The sequence below is a fragment of the Bombus impatiens genome, unplaced genomic scaffold, assembly GCF_000188095.3.
Source record: "Bombus impatiens unplaced genomic scaffold, BIMP_2.2 scf_0504, whole genome shotgun sequence".
In the NCBI taxonomy this organism is placed as follows: Eukaryota; Metazoa; Arthropoda; class Insecta; order Hymenoptera; family Apidae; genus Bombus; species Bombus impatiens.
Window position 1 is genome coordinate 211,481 of NT_176923.1, and position 16,296 is coordinate 227,776.

The window sequence follows — 16,296 nt, forward strand, 5'->3', positions numbered from 1 at the left end:
GCCTTGCACGTCGCGCGTCCCATGCGAGCTGTAATTGCGCGCGTGCACACGCGCGCTATCGAACGAACAAATCGACTAAACCGAGTCTCGCGAGTCGCAAGCATACGCGTAGCGTGTCGCATCGCTGAACCAAGCGTCCACATTTACCGTGCCGTGCCGTAAAGGAACTTTATTGGCCTTTAATCGAATCTTACGTACAGCGAATGCGTCAAATACCACAATGCGTCAAATAGTCACAATTCGGTGGAGAAATGACTTTCTTTTGTATCTGGCGAGCAGCATTTCGCAAGTGGTTTTTCGGTTTTGCTGTTGTCTTTCATTCAGTCCATGTGGAACCCATTTTCCCACCTTCTGGATCTTTCCCATGGCTTTCAAACGTATGGAGACGGCTTCTCGTGTCACGTTTAATCGATCAGCGAGTTGTTGTTGCGTTTGAGCGTCATCCTCGTCCAACGATGCTTGCAATTCGCTGTCTCGAAACTTTTTCGGTGGTCTTCCACGTTCTTCGTTCCTCGCGTCAAAATTGCCACTTCCGAATGTTTTAAACCACTCAAAGTACTGTGATTTACCAAGAGCATGCTCACCGTAAGCTTCGACAAGCATTCGATGCGATTCTGCAGCAGTTTTCTTCAAATGGTAATAGAAAATCAACGCTGTCCGCTAATCGTAGTTCCCAGGCACAAAATTTGACATGTTCAACGCTATTACAAACTATGCTGTTGTATGAAACTTATATTGTTCCGAGTCGAAAATGTTTGTGAGATGTCAACAAATACTTTTGGCATCAATGACGCAGTTTAGTGATAACTACGTTATCAGCTAGGGCCATCTATACGCAAATTCCGGTTTCATACTTACAGACCTGATATGTACCTCGTAAAGTGATATTCATTTGCGAAAGTTTCCAGCTTTCGAGCAACGGCGAGTCGACGAATCGAATACCCTGCGACTTACCACCGAAACTTACTTCGGTCAAGAATTGGCAACTGTTGCATTCCGAACGATGGGGCTGAAGCCAATGAAACTCTGTGCGGTGTCGATCGAATCGCGCGGAATTTCTTTCCCATCTGGTCGCAACTGCGCGATATCGCGTCGTTCCACTCACGTTTCAACGATTTAATGCGCTTCGGTAAGAGATCAGAGCCTATCTTTGGTTAAACAGAACAAAGAGATCTACGATAAGTGAAGTTTGAAAATTAAAAAATTAGAAATTAAAATTAAATTTTGAAACGTTGATGATTATCACCGTTTGTAAATTTTCGAAAGAGCTTGATCAATTTTTTCATTCTTGTTTCTGCGTAACCGCGCAATTATTCCAATACGCTAAAAGGAAACACGTACAGCCGCACGCGGATAGCTTTAACACGACCATTTTCAGTATTTTTCAGCGTTGTTTGCGCGAAGAATGCCGCCATTAGATGCTCGTCTCACGACTTCCGCTTCCATTGACGATCGTAGGGATTACAGGCTCTTACTGTGAAAGTAGACAGCAGGGAAAATGGGATCGGCTAGGGAGACGGAGAATAGATCTCAAGAAAATAGGGACTCGCTGATCTTTGTCCGGATAAAAGAGACCGAGCGAAGCCTACACCGGACGCGTACCTAGGCGACTATCCCTTCGTGTTACATCTGCACGTGCACATAGCACGCGCCTACACGGATATACACTCCGCACGTGTACGTATGCGTTGTCACGTGTATGTACGGTATCCTGCTGTTCGAGAAGGAACATGGACCGATGTAACGATCTCGAGCGCTTTGTTCCTCAATGTCGTAATCCGAGCGCAGTTTTAACAATAACGAACAATCCAACTTACGGTTCGACATTTCAAATTTCTTCGTTTCTCTGTTTTCTTCGATACGCAACTTTTATCTTACGAGTCTCTCAACTAGATTATTCAGTGAAAGGAAAACACGTCTTGAGCTTGTAACGAGCAATCGATAAAGATAAATTACTTTGTTTAAGTCTTTACGGATACTTATGCAACGACACAATAAAAAGCGACGAGTGACTTTCAAGTAAATCACGATCGATTACGACTTAACTCGTTCTTAATTTTAATCTTACGTATTCGATCCGCGATTGGATTGATTATGCACTAGAGAGGACAGAAGGGTCGGCATTCAATGAGAGGATTTCCATCGGTTGCTTTTGTTCATAAATACAATGTAAGTCAATCGATGCATCTTAAACTATGTTCGAGCGGTCGGTGAACAGAATCAGGTAAGACCCGAGTCCACGCCATTGTAATTGCTTCCATCGGGGAGCTCTAAGCCAAAGTCAAACTGCCATTGATTAGCTTGCGGTCTCTATATGCCTATTAATGAAGACCACCGCCGTTATCGTTGGCGGCGTATTAACAACAACGGGTTCTTAGCTGCTTTGGCCAAACATATCGTCGATATAACCCTCCGTCTTTGGAAGCTGGCGACTGTTTCTCTTTCGAACGAGCATTCACGATCGTGATATCTCCTGTTATAATCGGCACGACTCGATCAGAGGATCAATCGTGTCCTGTAATCGATAGAAATCTATGGGCAAATCGGGACCGCTAGCTCCGTTTCCGCTTTTTCGTCGCACGTTCGTGTCTGTTATTTCCAAAGCAAAAAGTTTTTGCACAACGTTTATCCATTTCGTAAGATTTCCTTCGGACGGAAATTTCTTAAAAAATCACTTTTCGCCAACTTAAACGAAGCTTATATCTTTGATCGAATCAAAATACGATTAAGCTAGTTACTCGTTAGTCGTAGCTAGTTGAGAGGTAAATCGCTAATTTCTAGTTTCGCAAACAGCGTTATCATTGTTTCCTTGCAAAGTATCTGTAACGATCGGTTCCGTCAACGAGGCGTTTGGCTTTTCGTTGTTCGAAACAGGCATAAATTATAACAAACTCACAGTCCGATTTCCGAGATTTTTCACTTTGCATACTAGATGCACGGTTTTGCCCACCAGTCCGGTAAAGTTTGACTGCATCGAGGTGTCGAAATGGGGTCCCGTACCAGGAGTTGGCCATTCTTCCAGAAAGTCGGTTCGAAAATTTCTTACACATGACGCTATACCACCTGAAATACGACAATTTACCGATTAATTTCAAGCATACTTCGGACGAATGACGATCGAAACATTCGACAAGAAGAAGAAACAAATTACAAACATTAGCAAACTTCGTAATTAGTTAACATTTACACACTTATTAATAAGATATTTACATTTGTTTGAACCAAATGAAACGAGCGTTCGAATTTCGCGCGACGTACTTTAATTTTGTTGACGAGACGAATCCGAAGAAAACTAATTGACACGAGAAAACAGGTAGGAACGAAGGTTTGGTAGTGAATACGTAAACGCTAACTGGCTTACGCGAAGGTGACTGCACCTATGAGACAGAAGGCACTTTGAAAAACCGTGGTCTTTCGGTTGTGCGTTCTTTCTTTTCCTTTTTCGCGTAAACATCGTTTTAAGAGGGAAACGTTTCTTAAGTCTCGAGCGATACGGTATCTACTTGCGATAAACGTAAAATGGTTACGTTTGGAGGAATCGGAAAATGGGGAAATAACAAGCAAATCGATGATACGTATTGTTTGAGTAACAGGGGAAGGTCGATCTTTTTTCTTTTTTCTTCGAAAACGTCAAATCTATTTGTTTTTCAAGAGATTTCGAAATCGCGTTTCTCGTTTATTTTTGATTTCGTTAGTTCTCGCAATACCAACGGCTTCCATCGGATACAATTTTCTCTTTCGATGGAGTCTGCGACGAGATGAAAGGGCTTGAATTCCGTGCACAGAATACTCAATACACCTGTAACGAGTATCAACCGCATTCGTTCGGAACTTTTTTTTTTTGTTGCTTTTCGACTGATGCAAACACGCATAATCCATTTCATCGTGCGTTTCATCGAAATCACGCTTCAACACGGTGCACGATATACGCGAGTCCACAGCAACACGCATTGTAGATTTGTTTCTGGAATATCCACGAATTGCGATCGCCTTTATTCGATATCACCGTAAACGAATCTTTAGAAACAAGTTTCTTTCCAATTCCATAGTTTGATACGTATCACGAGGAAAGGTTGACTCGCGTAAGTATCGTTCCCAAGAGCGTTCCTTTATTTTCTATAAATATTCAGTACTCGGAACATAATCGAATACAAGGGCGATAAAACGAACGGTAAAAAATCAGTTTTAGAAGAAGGGGATTGGTTTCGAATAAATCGTTTAGTAGTTTAAAACATGGAAAACTCGAGCACAATGGAAAAGTTTACGGGCAACCGTGACTGGCCTGGCCGGAGATACACATTGCCGGTGAATGGAGAACGAGTAGTTGCAAGGGTAACTGCGTGTAACGCGACCAACGGATCGCATCCAGCGTCCAGCTATTTTGCTGCCATTCGAGCGAAATAACATCCATAGAGCGACACTGTTCGCGAATGATCGACATGCCTGCTCTCTTCGCGCCATTTCCCACGCCTAAATTGTACTCTTTGAATTATACAATGACAATTCACAATCGTGAACGATCGTTTCTTCTACGCGTTATTATTTCTGTTCTATTAATTTCCTATTCCATTATCTCCAGTTCGTGGTTGTATTTATTCGCACCTATCGAGTTGTATCAACAACTGAAATTTCCAGAAAATCGTGTTTCCAATTTATATCGTAAAATTCGTTAATCGACAGCAAAATAAACAACGTTAAACATCGAAGCGTCCTCGACTGAGCGCGAAACAGATCGCAAAGTGAAATCGGAATACACCCGAAAGCTTGGAATCGTGTTACGATCTTGCAAAATTGCGAGGCAGTAAAATCGGCCGGCGAACGTCGAAGGTAGTAAATCGATAGAGAGGGATAAAGAGAAATTTAAATAAACATCGGGATTTTGGTAACACGCGAATACCACCGAGATCCGTTTGTTTTTCTAGAAAAGAATCGGACGCGTAATCGCAGATTCGATGCCGAAAATCCGATCAAAGGTTCCAAGCGGAAATCGAGAGCCGTATTGAAAGCCCGGGATCAACGGGCAAAGTTGAAACGTGGACAAGTACGTCGGTGAGCTTTTCTTTGCGATTGCTCTTCACTCTTCGGAATGACTCGCGTGTAGAGCAGTACTTTCGCAGCGGGAACTTCTCTTTCGTTAGTTTACTAGACCGTGTAGCTCGTAGACTACGCTTCGGAGCTTTCCGCCCTAGAGGCGGTTAAGACGAGTTCGCGTTAAGCGTCGTCCAAGATACACGTTCACTCTTACTTTCCACGTTTCTACACATCGAGCTGCAAAGAACAATCCTGTGATATTTTTTTCGCCTTTCCTTCGTTTCCTTATAAAACGTTCCGGCTATCGATATTCAAAAATATTATTTTACCTTCGAGGTTTCTAGGCTCGTCTGTTTCTCACGCGTTTCCTATTTATTCCGATTGGCAAACGCTGTTTGATTTATCAAAGTTCGTATTGGCAACGTTGAATCGAATCGACCGTGCTTTTATAATAGCACTGAACGATTTAACATGCTTACCGAAACGCTCGCTGGTTCTCGTTACGATGAGAATCGATAGACGAAAGTTAGTTTCTTCGGCATAGCTAACTTCCATTCTATTCTATTCCATCACATTCCATTGAAAAGTTGTAACGCACGGTGAATGAATCTTGTATATATATGTATATGTAACTCTAACAGCTTTTCAAAGTTCTGCGCTTCGTCGATCGTCAAATGAATAGCTTTCCGGTAGTAAAATCGTGCGTCATTCGATTAAAACCGAGCCGTTCGTCTGTGCGACACGCCGTAATTACGATGGAGAATCGGTCGGTCGCGAATGTGGCATATTCAGCGCGTATTTCAGCGCGTATCGAGTGAATTTCTGATCCGCATTTTGCAAAGTACGCGTCGTTCTCTCCCGGGGACGAAACCTTCACGGAACGTTCTCGTTCCTCCAGAGGAAATTTAAAAGGTCCCAGGTAGCGTGGTCTGTTTAAAGTTTCCAGCGATGCACGAGCAAAGATGCGCAACCGGCTACAGTAGCCGCGTAGCGTGTAACGCGAACCACCGATTCGTTACTCCACTTATTTCCACGAAAATTAATTTTGTCTCGGAACGTTATATGTACATAGTTGAATTTTCTCGACGACGTGTCTCGACTTTCCTCGAAATTCCCATTGACTCTAGACAAGTGACGAAATTGTACGACCGTTGTCTCGAAAATATCGCCGGCCAACTGCCCGGCTACTGCTTCACTTCGCTTCTCTTTCTTCGGCCAATTTATCCAGATTCTTGGTAAATTTTATTTCTGCAGCTTCTCAATGGCGAATAGAATAAAGTAGAAACACCGAGAGACTGGAAAATCCAGGTATCCGCGACCCCGTGAATTTATTTCACGTCGGACTTCGCTGCAACGAACCTTCCTCTGCTCGTTTGCATTTTCGGTCGTGTTCCGATAAACAGAAAATGAGCTACATTAACCGGCACTCTCAGAGGATTCGATCTCTTCTCGCTCTTTCACCTTTCCGCCTATCAACACAACACAAAACGTTTTCGCTTACTTAAAACGATTTTAACGTTAAATTGTTTTCGTAACTGTCCATTTCGATATTCCGTTAATTCAAATTTTCCAAGTGAAAAACGATATTTCCGCTGCACTCTCGGTAATGCCAAATTCGGAAATGCCAAAGTAGCCAACCTAGCATGGAACATTTTGGTTGCATTAAATTTTCCCCACTTTTTCCCCGTTAAAAGCATCATTTACACGGGGTTCTCGCGTAACGGGCAAATGCATTCATTTCGAAAGATTTTTCTTGAGCGGAAAAGCCGTACGTTCGAGCAGCGTAGGTTGTATTCTACGGTCTTTCCGCCGAAAAGGGGTCAAATAAGTTCACAGCCAGTATCGGATAATCTATATCCCGGAGGCTCTCCCGGAAATTAATTTTGCTCTCGAATCTACTAATCCATCTTTGTTCCTCTCTTTGGTCCATGTCCTTTTTTTCCAACCGACGTTTCTTCTTTCTTTCGCGACTCTGCCGAAAATACTTTCGTAAGAAGAAGAATATCTTGCTCGAAAAATAACTGCCTCTCTCAAATTTGCAAGCATACAAAATAATATCAATGTATTTCGTTAACATCGTTGGTGGCGTGACATTTGCACACTGATCATCGATCGCCAAATTTGTTATATTTCAATGCGTTGTTTACAGTTTCGCTTCTTCTAATTTATATCGTCTGGAAGAAGCCAAGAAATATGGACAGATGCGACTCGAACGTAACCGACAGTCGTAAAACCCCAATCACGACCGGATACGACAAACAGAACGACCGATTTTCCGCTCGAACGTCATCCGAAACGAAAAAAATCTGATATCGCAAGATGGTCGAATAAGTAACTGGTACAGAGCCAGGCAAGTTTCCGAGAAAACAGGCACTTCGAGACGCGAATTTTCTCTCGGTCACCACATAAGATGTCGCGTCTCTGTCATTCTCGAGCTGGAACTTTCGAAGAACATCGGGAACGTTCTAAAAGACTAAGAGACCCAGCGGATGACTTTGCTCTGGCTTCGTAATAAAATTATTTGAATCTCGTTGGATGGTGCTGGCCCATCACGGCTAACTACCACGGAGTTCTTTCTCGACGATGAGGGACATCGGATAGTCTGGTCGCTCACCGTAGGATCTTATTTCGTTCGATCCTACTTCGTCCCACCGTTCCTATTATCCCTTCCATCCGAATGTACGCTTTATCACCGTTCCAGTCAACTTTTATCTCGTCCAACTTTCGATCTTATCCGGTACAACCCGTTTCTGTTTATTTCGCCGTTCCTTTCGGCGTTTAATTAATTTAAAAACGAAGGTTCGCTCCATAGATTTGGCCGAAGTGCGATACTTTTTTCAAACTGACAAGAGAGGACGCGTAGTTTTAAACGATCTGGCGTTTCTAATCGATAAAACAAGATAAAACGCCACTTGACTCGTTCGTGGTTCAAATTGCCTACGTAAAGTTATAGTGTAAGGACCACTGAAAAGCACCTATCTCGACTAAGATCCATTTTGCAAAGCTCGTTTTACCTCAGTCAAGGCATATATAAATCGAATTTCTTGTACCTCGAAAGAAAATGTGTGTCGCATTTTCCTGAGAGGTTCTCGCGTCTTCTTACATCGCGAGTCAACCATGCTTTTACCTTACTACGCGCTGCAATGATACTCTTTATCGATATTTTATTATTTGGCAAATTGGTTTTTACATTTTCCTAGAGAAAGTCAGTGTTCCACGTATTTTACGTTTATTCGCCAAACACGAACATCAATCATTACGAACTATCTTCACGAAATAAACTACTTTAACCTCGACTTATCCGGGCTGTACGTTGCAATCTACCTGTTGTAACCGATCGTCCAATATTTGGCAACGCGTAACAAGTATGTAACAAGTTCGAAGAAGGTACGAACGATCGATACGCGACATGTCAATAATATCGAAAGACATCGTGCCACGCGTCGATATTATCGGTAACGATAGCTGATTCTAGCTGGGCTAATAAGGAATAGAATTTAATCGATGACAAGATAAGAGCGTATAATTTGCGCAGCTACGATTTTGCCAGGTTTGACGTTACTTCGTTTCTATGCCTATAACCGTTGAAGCGGATTAGGGGAAAGCAAAAATTAGCCAAAATGTCGATCAAGCCTTTTTCGCTCGTCGACGTTGAACGACCGACACCGAGACGGGTAATGGGAAGCAAACGAACGAACGTATCGACTGGAATTCTCGTCGAAAAATACCAATACGGAAATGAACGGTGTAGGAGCTGTCAGAGTAGACAAAATCGGTCTGTTGACGCTACTCTTGCGTGAGAATCGTCCAAGGTTTCGTTTTCTCGTCGAATAAAATATCGCAGATGAAACGATCGATCGTTACGGCGATTACACACGTACAATATGTAGATATATCGAACGAGGAACGCGCTCGAATCAAACATTATCGAGCGTTCTCTTTTACCAATGGAGCAACTTACGAAGCTTCTGGAGAGAATCGATTAACCGGCTCGGTATCAACGCGAAACACACGTCCATACGGACGACAACTACACGTATAGCGAGGAAGCGTATTCGAAGGAGAAAGCACGTTCGTATCTGGCTTGATCCTCTACAAATCGCTATTTTCTATCGATCGTGTACGGCTCGCCGGCTACTTTAATCCAGCAGCGTTTGCGTCGAGCAGGGACGATACGGAGAATCATTATTTTCGTTAACGCGCCACTTTGTCCGGACGAATCTTGAACCGGTTAGGTTAAGTGGCGAACCATGCTGGCAAAATCCGACGGTAAACCGAGGCTGCGTCGTGCCGGCACGGCGGCACGGTACGGCCGGAATTACGCGCGTCGTTTTACGTTTCGTAGCGTCACGTCATAAATGCGAGTGGGATGGTTCTACGGTACCGATCGCCCTATAAACGCCTCGTAGTCTAGCTTGTATCGTCGATTCACTGCCTCCGATTCGTTCTATGGATGAACGATCAAAGCGAATCCGACAGCTCGGTTTCATCGTCCTCATAATCCGCCTAGATTAAACAAAATGACTCCGAACGAATCGCGCGATATCGCCCGGATCGAGCCAGCGATCTTTCGTCTTTCCGGCTTTTTCCTCTATCCTCCGCGGATCGGTCGACCGACCGATTTATTCACGTATCCGTCTCTTTCTTCCGATATCTTTCCAGCAACGCGTTTTATCGTCGCCCTAGCGCATCGTCTTTCGCTCGAACATCAGGAAAACGTTGGTAACTTCGATTCTTTTTCCACGTGTATATAATATCCGCGAAAGCAACGGAATCTGACTGAGAGACGAGATTTTTAACCGCGATGAGTTCAATGGTCGATTTTTCGTTTTCGAGATACGGCACGCGGTCGTGCGGTAGCGGATAAACAAACGATAACAAACAAGACCGAAAGCAGGAAAACAAGCACGGCAATGGCTGGTCGATTTTCAACTGGAAGGAAGCACGGAGATAAAACGGTGAAAAACAGCATTCGAAAACCTGAAGATTGTCCTTTTAGGAATGAATTCAATTACGATTAAATCACGGTGCGCCACGAGATCGGATAGCTGCGCGATCGTTCTGCTTAAGTAGCGCCACCGAGCCAGACATCGAATCAAGAATTTTACTTGGAATAATTGGAATCGCTTTATCGGGAAAACAGGGGCGGTATCGAGGAAAGTTGGAATCACGGCTTTCGGTTCGATGGCCGCGAGGAAGCCAAATCGTGTCCGGTCAGATTCTAACGAATTCCCATCAACACCGGAACTGATACGATATAAACCGTTTACCTGGAAACGCGTTGCGACTGTTGCGAGCGATCGATCGCTCGCTGCCAACTAATTTGGCATTCTTTGGTTAGCTTGCGACACACAGAAAGACAAACAAATGCGTGTTTCGCGCTCTGGCCAACCATTTCGCGCGCTTGAAATCTCGCATTGGTCGTTTATTCGGTCGGCCCAGTTGGTTTAGTTTCAACAATTATGTATACCGCTATTTATCCGGCATATTTTTTCAGGATATGGTGTTTTTTTTACATCCGTGTGGCGGATAATGGAAAAGTCGAACCGTCGAAGATTTACGGACTCGACTAACTACGATTTCTTTCGATTCTAAACTATATATCTCCGTATTACTCGGTAACTTTTCGTTTTCGTCGTCGACAAAAATTGCTTGCGTCCTTAAAAACATACGGTAGAAATTAAAGAGACTTCGTAGGTGCGAAGTTGGTCGACATTGCGAGAGTAGAACTGATATTTATACCGAGAAAGCGTCGATCATGGTCCGGTATTATCGTAAGACGAATTACGTTATGACTATGGATGAATGCCGCAAATTTTTGTAATCTTCGAACATCGTGCGTAGTAGGTTTGTAGTACGTAGTACGTTTTGCTTCGCTCGTCAAAGGATAGTTCACATGTCGAATAGCGAAAAGTTAACAGAGAACGATCGAGCGTTCTCTTGGTACAGTTGTAGCGATTATTGCGGGTTTTTTACGTACACGGCGATGTTAGTTGGCGAAGAAAAACCGTTGCAGCTTTCCACGAAACTAACTCTACAGTGAGAATCACGACGCGAGGTTCGAGAAGAAAAGAGAATGCGGTCAAAGATATACGAGAAGTTGTTATTTGCGCGTTAAATCGTTCAAGCGTTTCTTTCTCTTCTTAACACGGAATACGTATAAACTTTCTTCCGCACGACGCCTTGGACGATTGTATAACCTAACCCGATGACAAATTCCAAGAAGAAACGCGAAACGTTTACTACGAAGTGTACTACAAAGTAGCTTATTACTTATTACAGACGACGTTCTTAACTTTTAAAGCAATTAAAAAGAAATAAGCCGAGAGAGGAACCACGACTGTTATTCTCTTCCTCTCTCGAGTGAAAACGCAACGAAACGAAGCTGCGATACAGTTTTAAACGATCACGGATACAAAGTAGAAAATTGGGCGATTAAAGTTAATTTGAAAAGTGATTTTAAAGCGGTAGTAGAGGAATAATTTCGCTATGACAGATATATTATTCGCCAATTAAAAGAATATTCAACGTGGGAATATTCTTCGCGGTGGAATAAAGTAATCGACGAAACGCGTACTCGTCGTTGAAAGTGCGTAAACCGAACATAGTAGAAGATGGGGTTCGGTCGGAGACGCTTAGAAACGCGAGAGATGGAAATACTCGTTGGTAAGTACGTTCGAAATTAAATAGATGGTTGAATAGAGGGTTAGGTGTAGCTGTGGCTCTGGTACGGAAGTACAATCTCATCTCCCTATCAGTCAGGCTGGAGTTCATCAAATCCAATCGAACCGAAAGATATAGGAGAGCTCCACCCTGACGCGCGCGAGCTCGCGCGGCCTGAAACGTTGTGTCAAAGTGTGGCAGGGATGGAAAGGAATATCATGAATAATACAAGATACTGGGTCAGTCGGTAGAAAAACGATCGATTTGCAATTCAAACGGCAAGCGTTCGTCTTACATTAAATGGAAAGAATTGCTTATTCGTTCTAACGCGTTCAAATTATTAGCACTTGGTAAGAAGAATGGAAGGAACGGATATGCGGGATGGAAGAAAGCCGTTCCTCTGGTTTCGTATCAATTTTAAATCGCTCGATTCGGCCGAAATTTGAAATGCAAATATTCCCAGCAAGATACCGGCCAACAAGCAGAACTTCGTTACGCGACGAACGCTCTCGCGACGTTATTAAAATCTTGATTACCGGGGACGTCGATTCGTACAATAATAAATTTCGCCAATTATGCCGCGTGCTCGATCGCGAAGTTGCCCGTCTTTCGCGACTGTTCCGAAACTGTGTTACGAGAGAACCGCGTTACGAAAGAATCGCGCGACGACAGGGTCGTTCGAGTTTCTACTTACCAAAAGAAATGATAAAACAGACGAGTATGGGAAGAGAAGTAGACATCGCTTTTCCTCGACGAGGTTCTTTCACATATTGATATACTATCTCACACGCATTTCAATCGTTTCACCGAATAGCGCATCCTTACCGGCGATAGTTTGCTAGCACTGATAGTTTTTCGATCGCGGTGACATTTTACGCGGCCTTTCCTCGAGGACCGATCAATCGTTGTCCGTGCACGATCGCTTCTCAAGATCCTTTTTTTCTCCCGCCACGCGTTATTCTTCTACAGTGGCATGATCTTCGATAACGTCGATGACCCCTACGATCTTTCAAACGTCACTGACGCGTTCGATTTATCCTTTCGTTACGAACAATGCCGAACACGGCTCGACGAAATCACACAGTCGCTTTCTGCAGTGCTGCAACTGTATGTTTTCGGTGCTGCTGCAACTTGACCGAATTTACTCGTTTTTTTCTTGGCTCGTTGGTTCGGTGTTTCTCTCCTCCCCTTTTGGAGAACAAAAAGCTCCGCACCACGGTGCTGCTTCGGATACGTAGGAATTCACGAGCAAGTTATTCTCCGCGGCAGAGCTGCGGCAGAAAATGTAACGCTACGCGAACGTTACAGCGTTATAGCGCGCGAACCGCTAATGAATGTAATTAACGGCTGGAGTATTTCGTCTCGTTCGAGGCTGGTGTAGCATTAGTTTGTACTCGTCTCAGATCGGACGCCTTTATGCCTCTCACCGCATTCACCACCGCAAAGTCGTTCGCGATGCATTAGGCGGCACTCGTTAAAGTAATTTCCCTGACGCGTTAGACATTCCATCGATCATTCTTTCTCGCGATTTCACCCAGTGCACCGCCGTACCGCTGCATTCTCCCAAATCGCCTATCGCTTCCTTTCCGTCAATTTGTTCGCCTCTTAATCGAAATTTAATTATCCTGTTTGTTCGACGCGAACATTTTCCAGAGACACGAAACGCGCGAAGGAGAAAAATCTGACCACAGATTTCTCACGCCGTCACATAGCGCGAGCGAACAGATATCGAACGAGAAACTGTGTCACAGAAACGCTCGGATAAACCAACACCGATTCACCAACACCTTTGCAACTTCGATGCCGTGCTATGAGATTGCAAGAAGAAAAAAAAATGGTTTCGCGCGATAGGCGAAACGACACCCTTTTTAATCGACTACGCGTAAAAATCACTCGAACGTTTCGTTGTGTGGAGTACGCGCGTGAATTACCGCTTCGCTCCGTTTCGCTTCGCTTCGACGCGACGGATTTTCAACGATTAAAAATCGAAGAATCTTTGGGGCGATAAGTTCAGCCGGAACAGCTGTCGAGCCTTCTCAAGATTTATCGCTTTCATAATAGATCGGCAATGTTCGCTCTTGCTAGATGCTTGGTCGGAAGTACCGTCGCAGCTTCGATTCGAAGATCCAAGGAATTTTTCTACCGCGGGGGCAGAGAAAATTTAGTCGTGACGAGACGTACGTGCTGCACGTCGAGATCCTGGTCGCTCCATTCAGCGTGAAACGTGACGGAACGACGTTCGTGCCAAGTTCGATCGGCCCACGAACGATAACCGTACGTCACCCAGTTTCGTTCACGAAGCTCCGGCAGTGTTACGAGTCTTTTATGCAGACCAGCCGATTGTTCGCCAGAAGTTCGGTCTCGACCTCCGAGCCAGAAATTCGTGACCGACTTGCAGTATGCCACGGCAAGCCACGATAGATTTTCAGCGCGTTTCGAACATCTTCGACGTTCGAAGTATCGAAATCTTCTACCGGTTTACAAGTATCTAACGGTAAATGCCTTAATCCGGTTGCCTGTGACGTTCGCTTCTAAACTCTGTAACGAGTCGAATATTTTTATTTCAACTCGTGTTGCTCGAAGCGGTTCGACGATGTTCCATCCTTGAGAGTCACAGTCCGAGTGACGTTTGTTCGTTCAAAAATTGGGCGCGTATGGAAACGGTAGAGACGAGCGTTTCGAACGCAATGCATCCAAGGCTAAACGCGCGTCGCATAAACCACTGTGTCCTCGTCAGGACTGCATCCATGTCCCATTGACTGGTCACACCGAAGAAGGGGGATCACAAGTCACCGGTTACGTCACCACAACACATCTCGTGGATCGATTTGTATCGGCGGTTCGCAAACGTATTCCGGAATCGCGCGGATGTATCCCTGTCGAGCGATGCGGTACGCGTTAAAAGTCCTGCGATACGAGTAACGGACGAGCAAGGACGACGCGATCGCGATCACAGCGGTGCGACGGAAACCACCGATTCTGCGCGTCTGTCTATCGGAATTTCGACGTTTCGGATAAGATCTTGCGACGAACAGCGTGTCGGATGTTTGACGTTTTCACGGAACGCGCGCGACGGCAGAAGGTCGCGGTTGTTTCGAAACGACGATGCTCCCGCGTCAAGGATAGCCGAGGGACTACATTGCGCGAGCGCCGCTTGAGCTTCAAGCACGCAGCCGCCCCGTGCAGCCTCTCCGAACTCCTCTATGCCACCGCCAACACCGTTACACGATACCTGTACGTGTTTCCTTCCTGGCCAAGTATGCGTGAGCGCGCGTGCGCGCTTACCTGTGTCGCGTGTCTATAGCTTGCTTATATATCACCCCGTTTGCCCACCCAGCCACCACCCTTTTTCCTCCTTCGCTCCTTTCTTTCTCTTCTTCCTCCATGCTTCTTCTCTTTCTCGCCATCTCTCTTACTTTTCCTCCGGTATTGTGCATTCAACCTTGCTTCTTCCTCCTACTCCGCCTCTTCTTCCTCTTCTTCTTCTTCTTCTTCTTCTTTTCCTTTTTCTTCTTCTCTTTTTTCTTTTTCTCTTTTTCTTTCTCCTTTTTTCTTCTTTTCTCTGCTTTCCTTTCTTTTTTCCCCTTTTCTCCGTTTCTCTCGTTTCTGCGACGTCGGTTATCCTTCTTCCGCTTTTTCTTCTTCGTCCTTTCGCAGCAGTTAAGGAACGCTTTCGGCCCTGTTTCTCGCGAACTTAGGTTCCTCAGCTCGCAATTGTAATGGCGACAACAGTTGTAGGGAAGGGTATAGTGGTATGACTCGATGGACGTGTAAAAAAGTATGAAACCGCTTATAAATTAGAAGGAATATAGTTCAACGAAATCGCGAGAAGGCGAAGCCCTGAGCTGCCGCTAGAAAAATCTCGCTCGAGCAAACTTTACCACGAGTTCTTGATTTTCGTTTCCAGATAATCTGGAATTTATAAGCGATAACAGAAAATTTGTCGTCGCGTGCATTTTCGCTACGATTATTATCCGATTTCAATTCAATTCGATTAAAATATGAAAAGTATCGAGGACAGTTTTCAAAGAATTTTCGGGCGTGTTCTAAAAATTCCACAAATATTCTCCAAGTTAACTACCAAGTTAACAAAGTTAACTACCGCAAGATCGCTTTTATTTACATGTTCGTTCAGCGACTGTCGTTCCACCAGAGTTCCACCGGACAGAAAATGCGAATGTGCGGATCCGTCTATGCCAGATCCACCTGTATATTTCAAAAGTGCCGAATAGTCTGCGCGTTTCTTCCCCAAAAGAAATTCATCGTTTATCAAACATTGGCTGTTAATTCGACCAACTTCCTCCGACTTCTAACTCGTACTATCGACAAACGCCACAACTTTTCATTTTCTCCAACGAATCGTTTCTTCGCGGCAGAAAGTGGTAACGTCTTGTACGCGTTTAGAAACTTCAAAAAATAGCTTTTTACGTCGAACGGAAAATTCGTGCGGTGAACTGCTCGTACTTGAAAACGTGTTTCGTACGTGGCATACGGTATTACTTGCGCTTGTGCTACGTGGTAGTCGATGGATCAAAACGCGTGACAACTGTTACGGAACTATATAGAAACGTGTATTTGTTCGTGTTGTAGGCACATACTTAC

General features: G+C 44.4%; 1 protein-coding gene across 1 annotated transcript in view; it reads right to left on the reverse strand.

Moving 5' to 3' along the window:
* LOC100749600 (zwei Ig domain protein zig-8) overlaps positions 1-14,841 on the reverse strand; it is a 24,996-nt gene extending 10,155 nt beyond the window's left edge. Inside the window, exons 1-3 of the mRNA XM_012387999.3 lie at positions 12,652-14,841; positions 12,389-12,601; positions 2,897-3,063 (exon numbers count right to left, since the gene is read on the reverse strand). Coding sequence (XP_012243422.1) covers positions 2,897-3,063; positions 12,389-12,434 — 213 coding nt within the window. The 5' untranslated portion in view covers positions 12,435-12,601; positions 12,652-14,841. The remainder of the gene's footprint in view (positions 1-2,896; positions 3,064-12,388; positions 12,602-12,651) is intronic.
* Between the last annotated feature and the right edge of the window lie 1,455 nt (positions 14,842-16,296).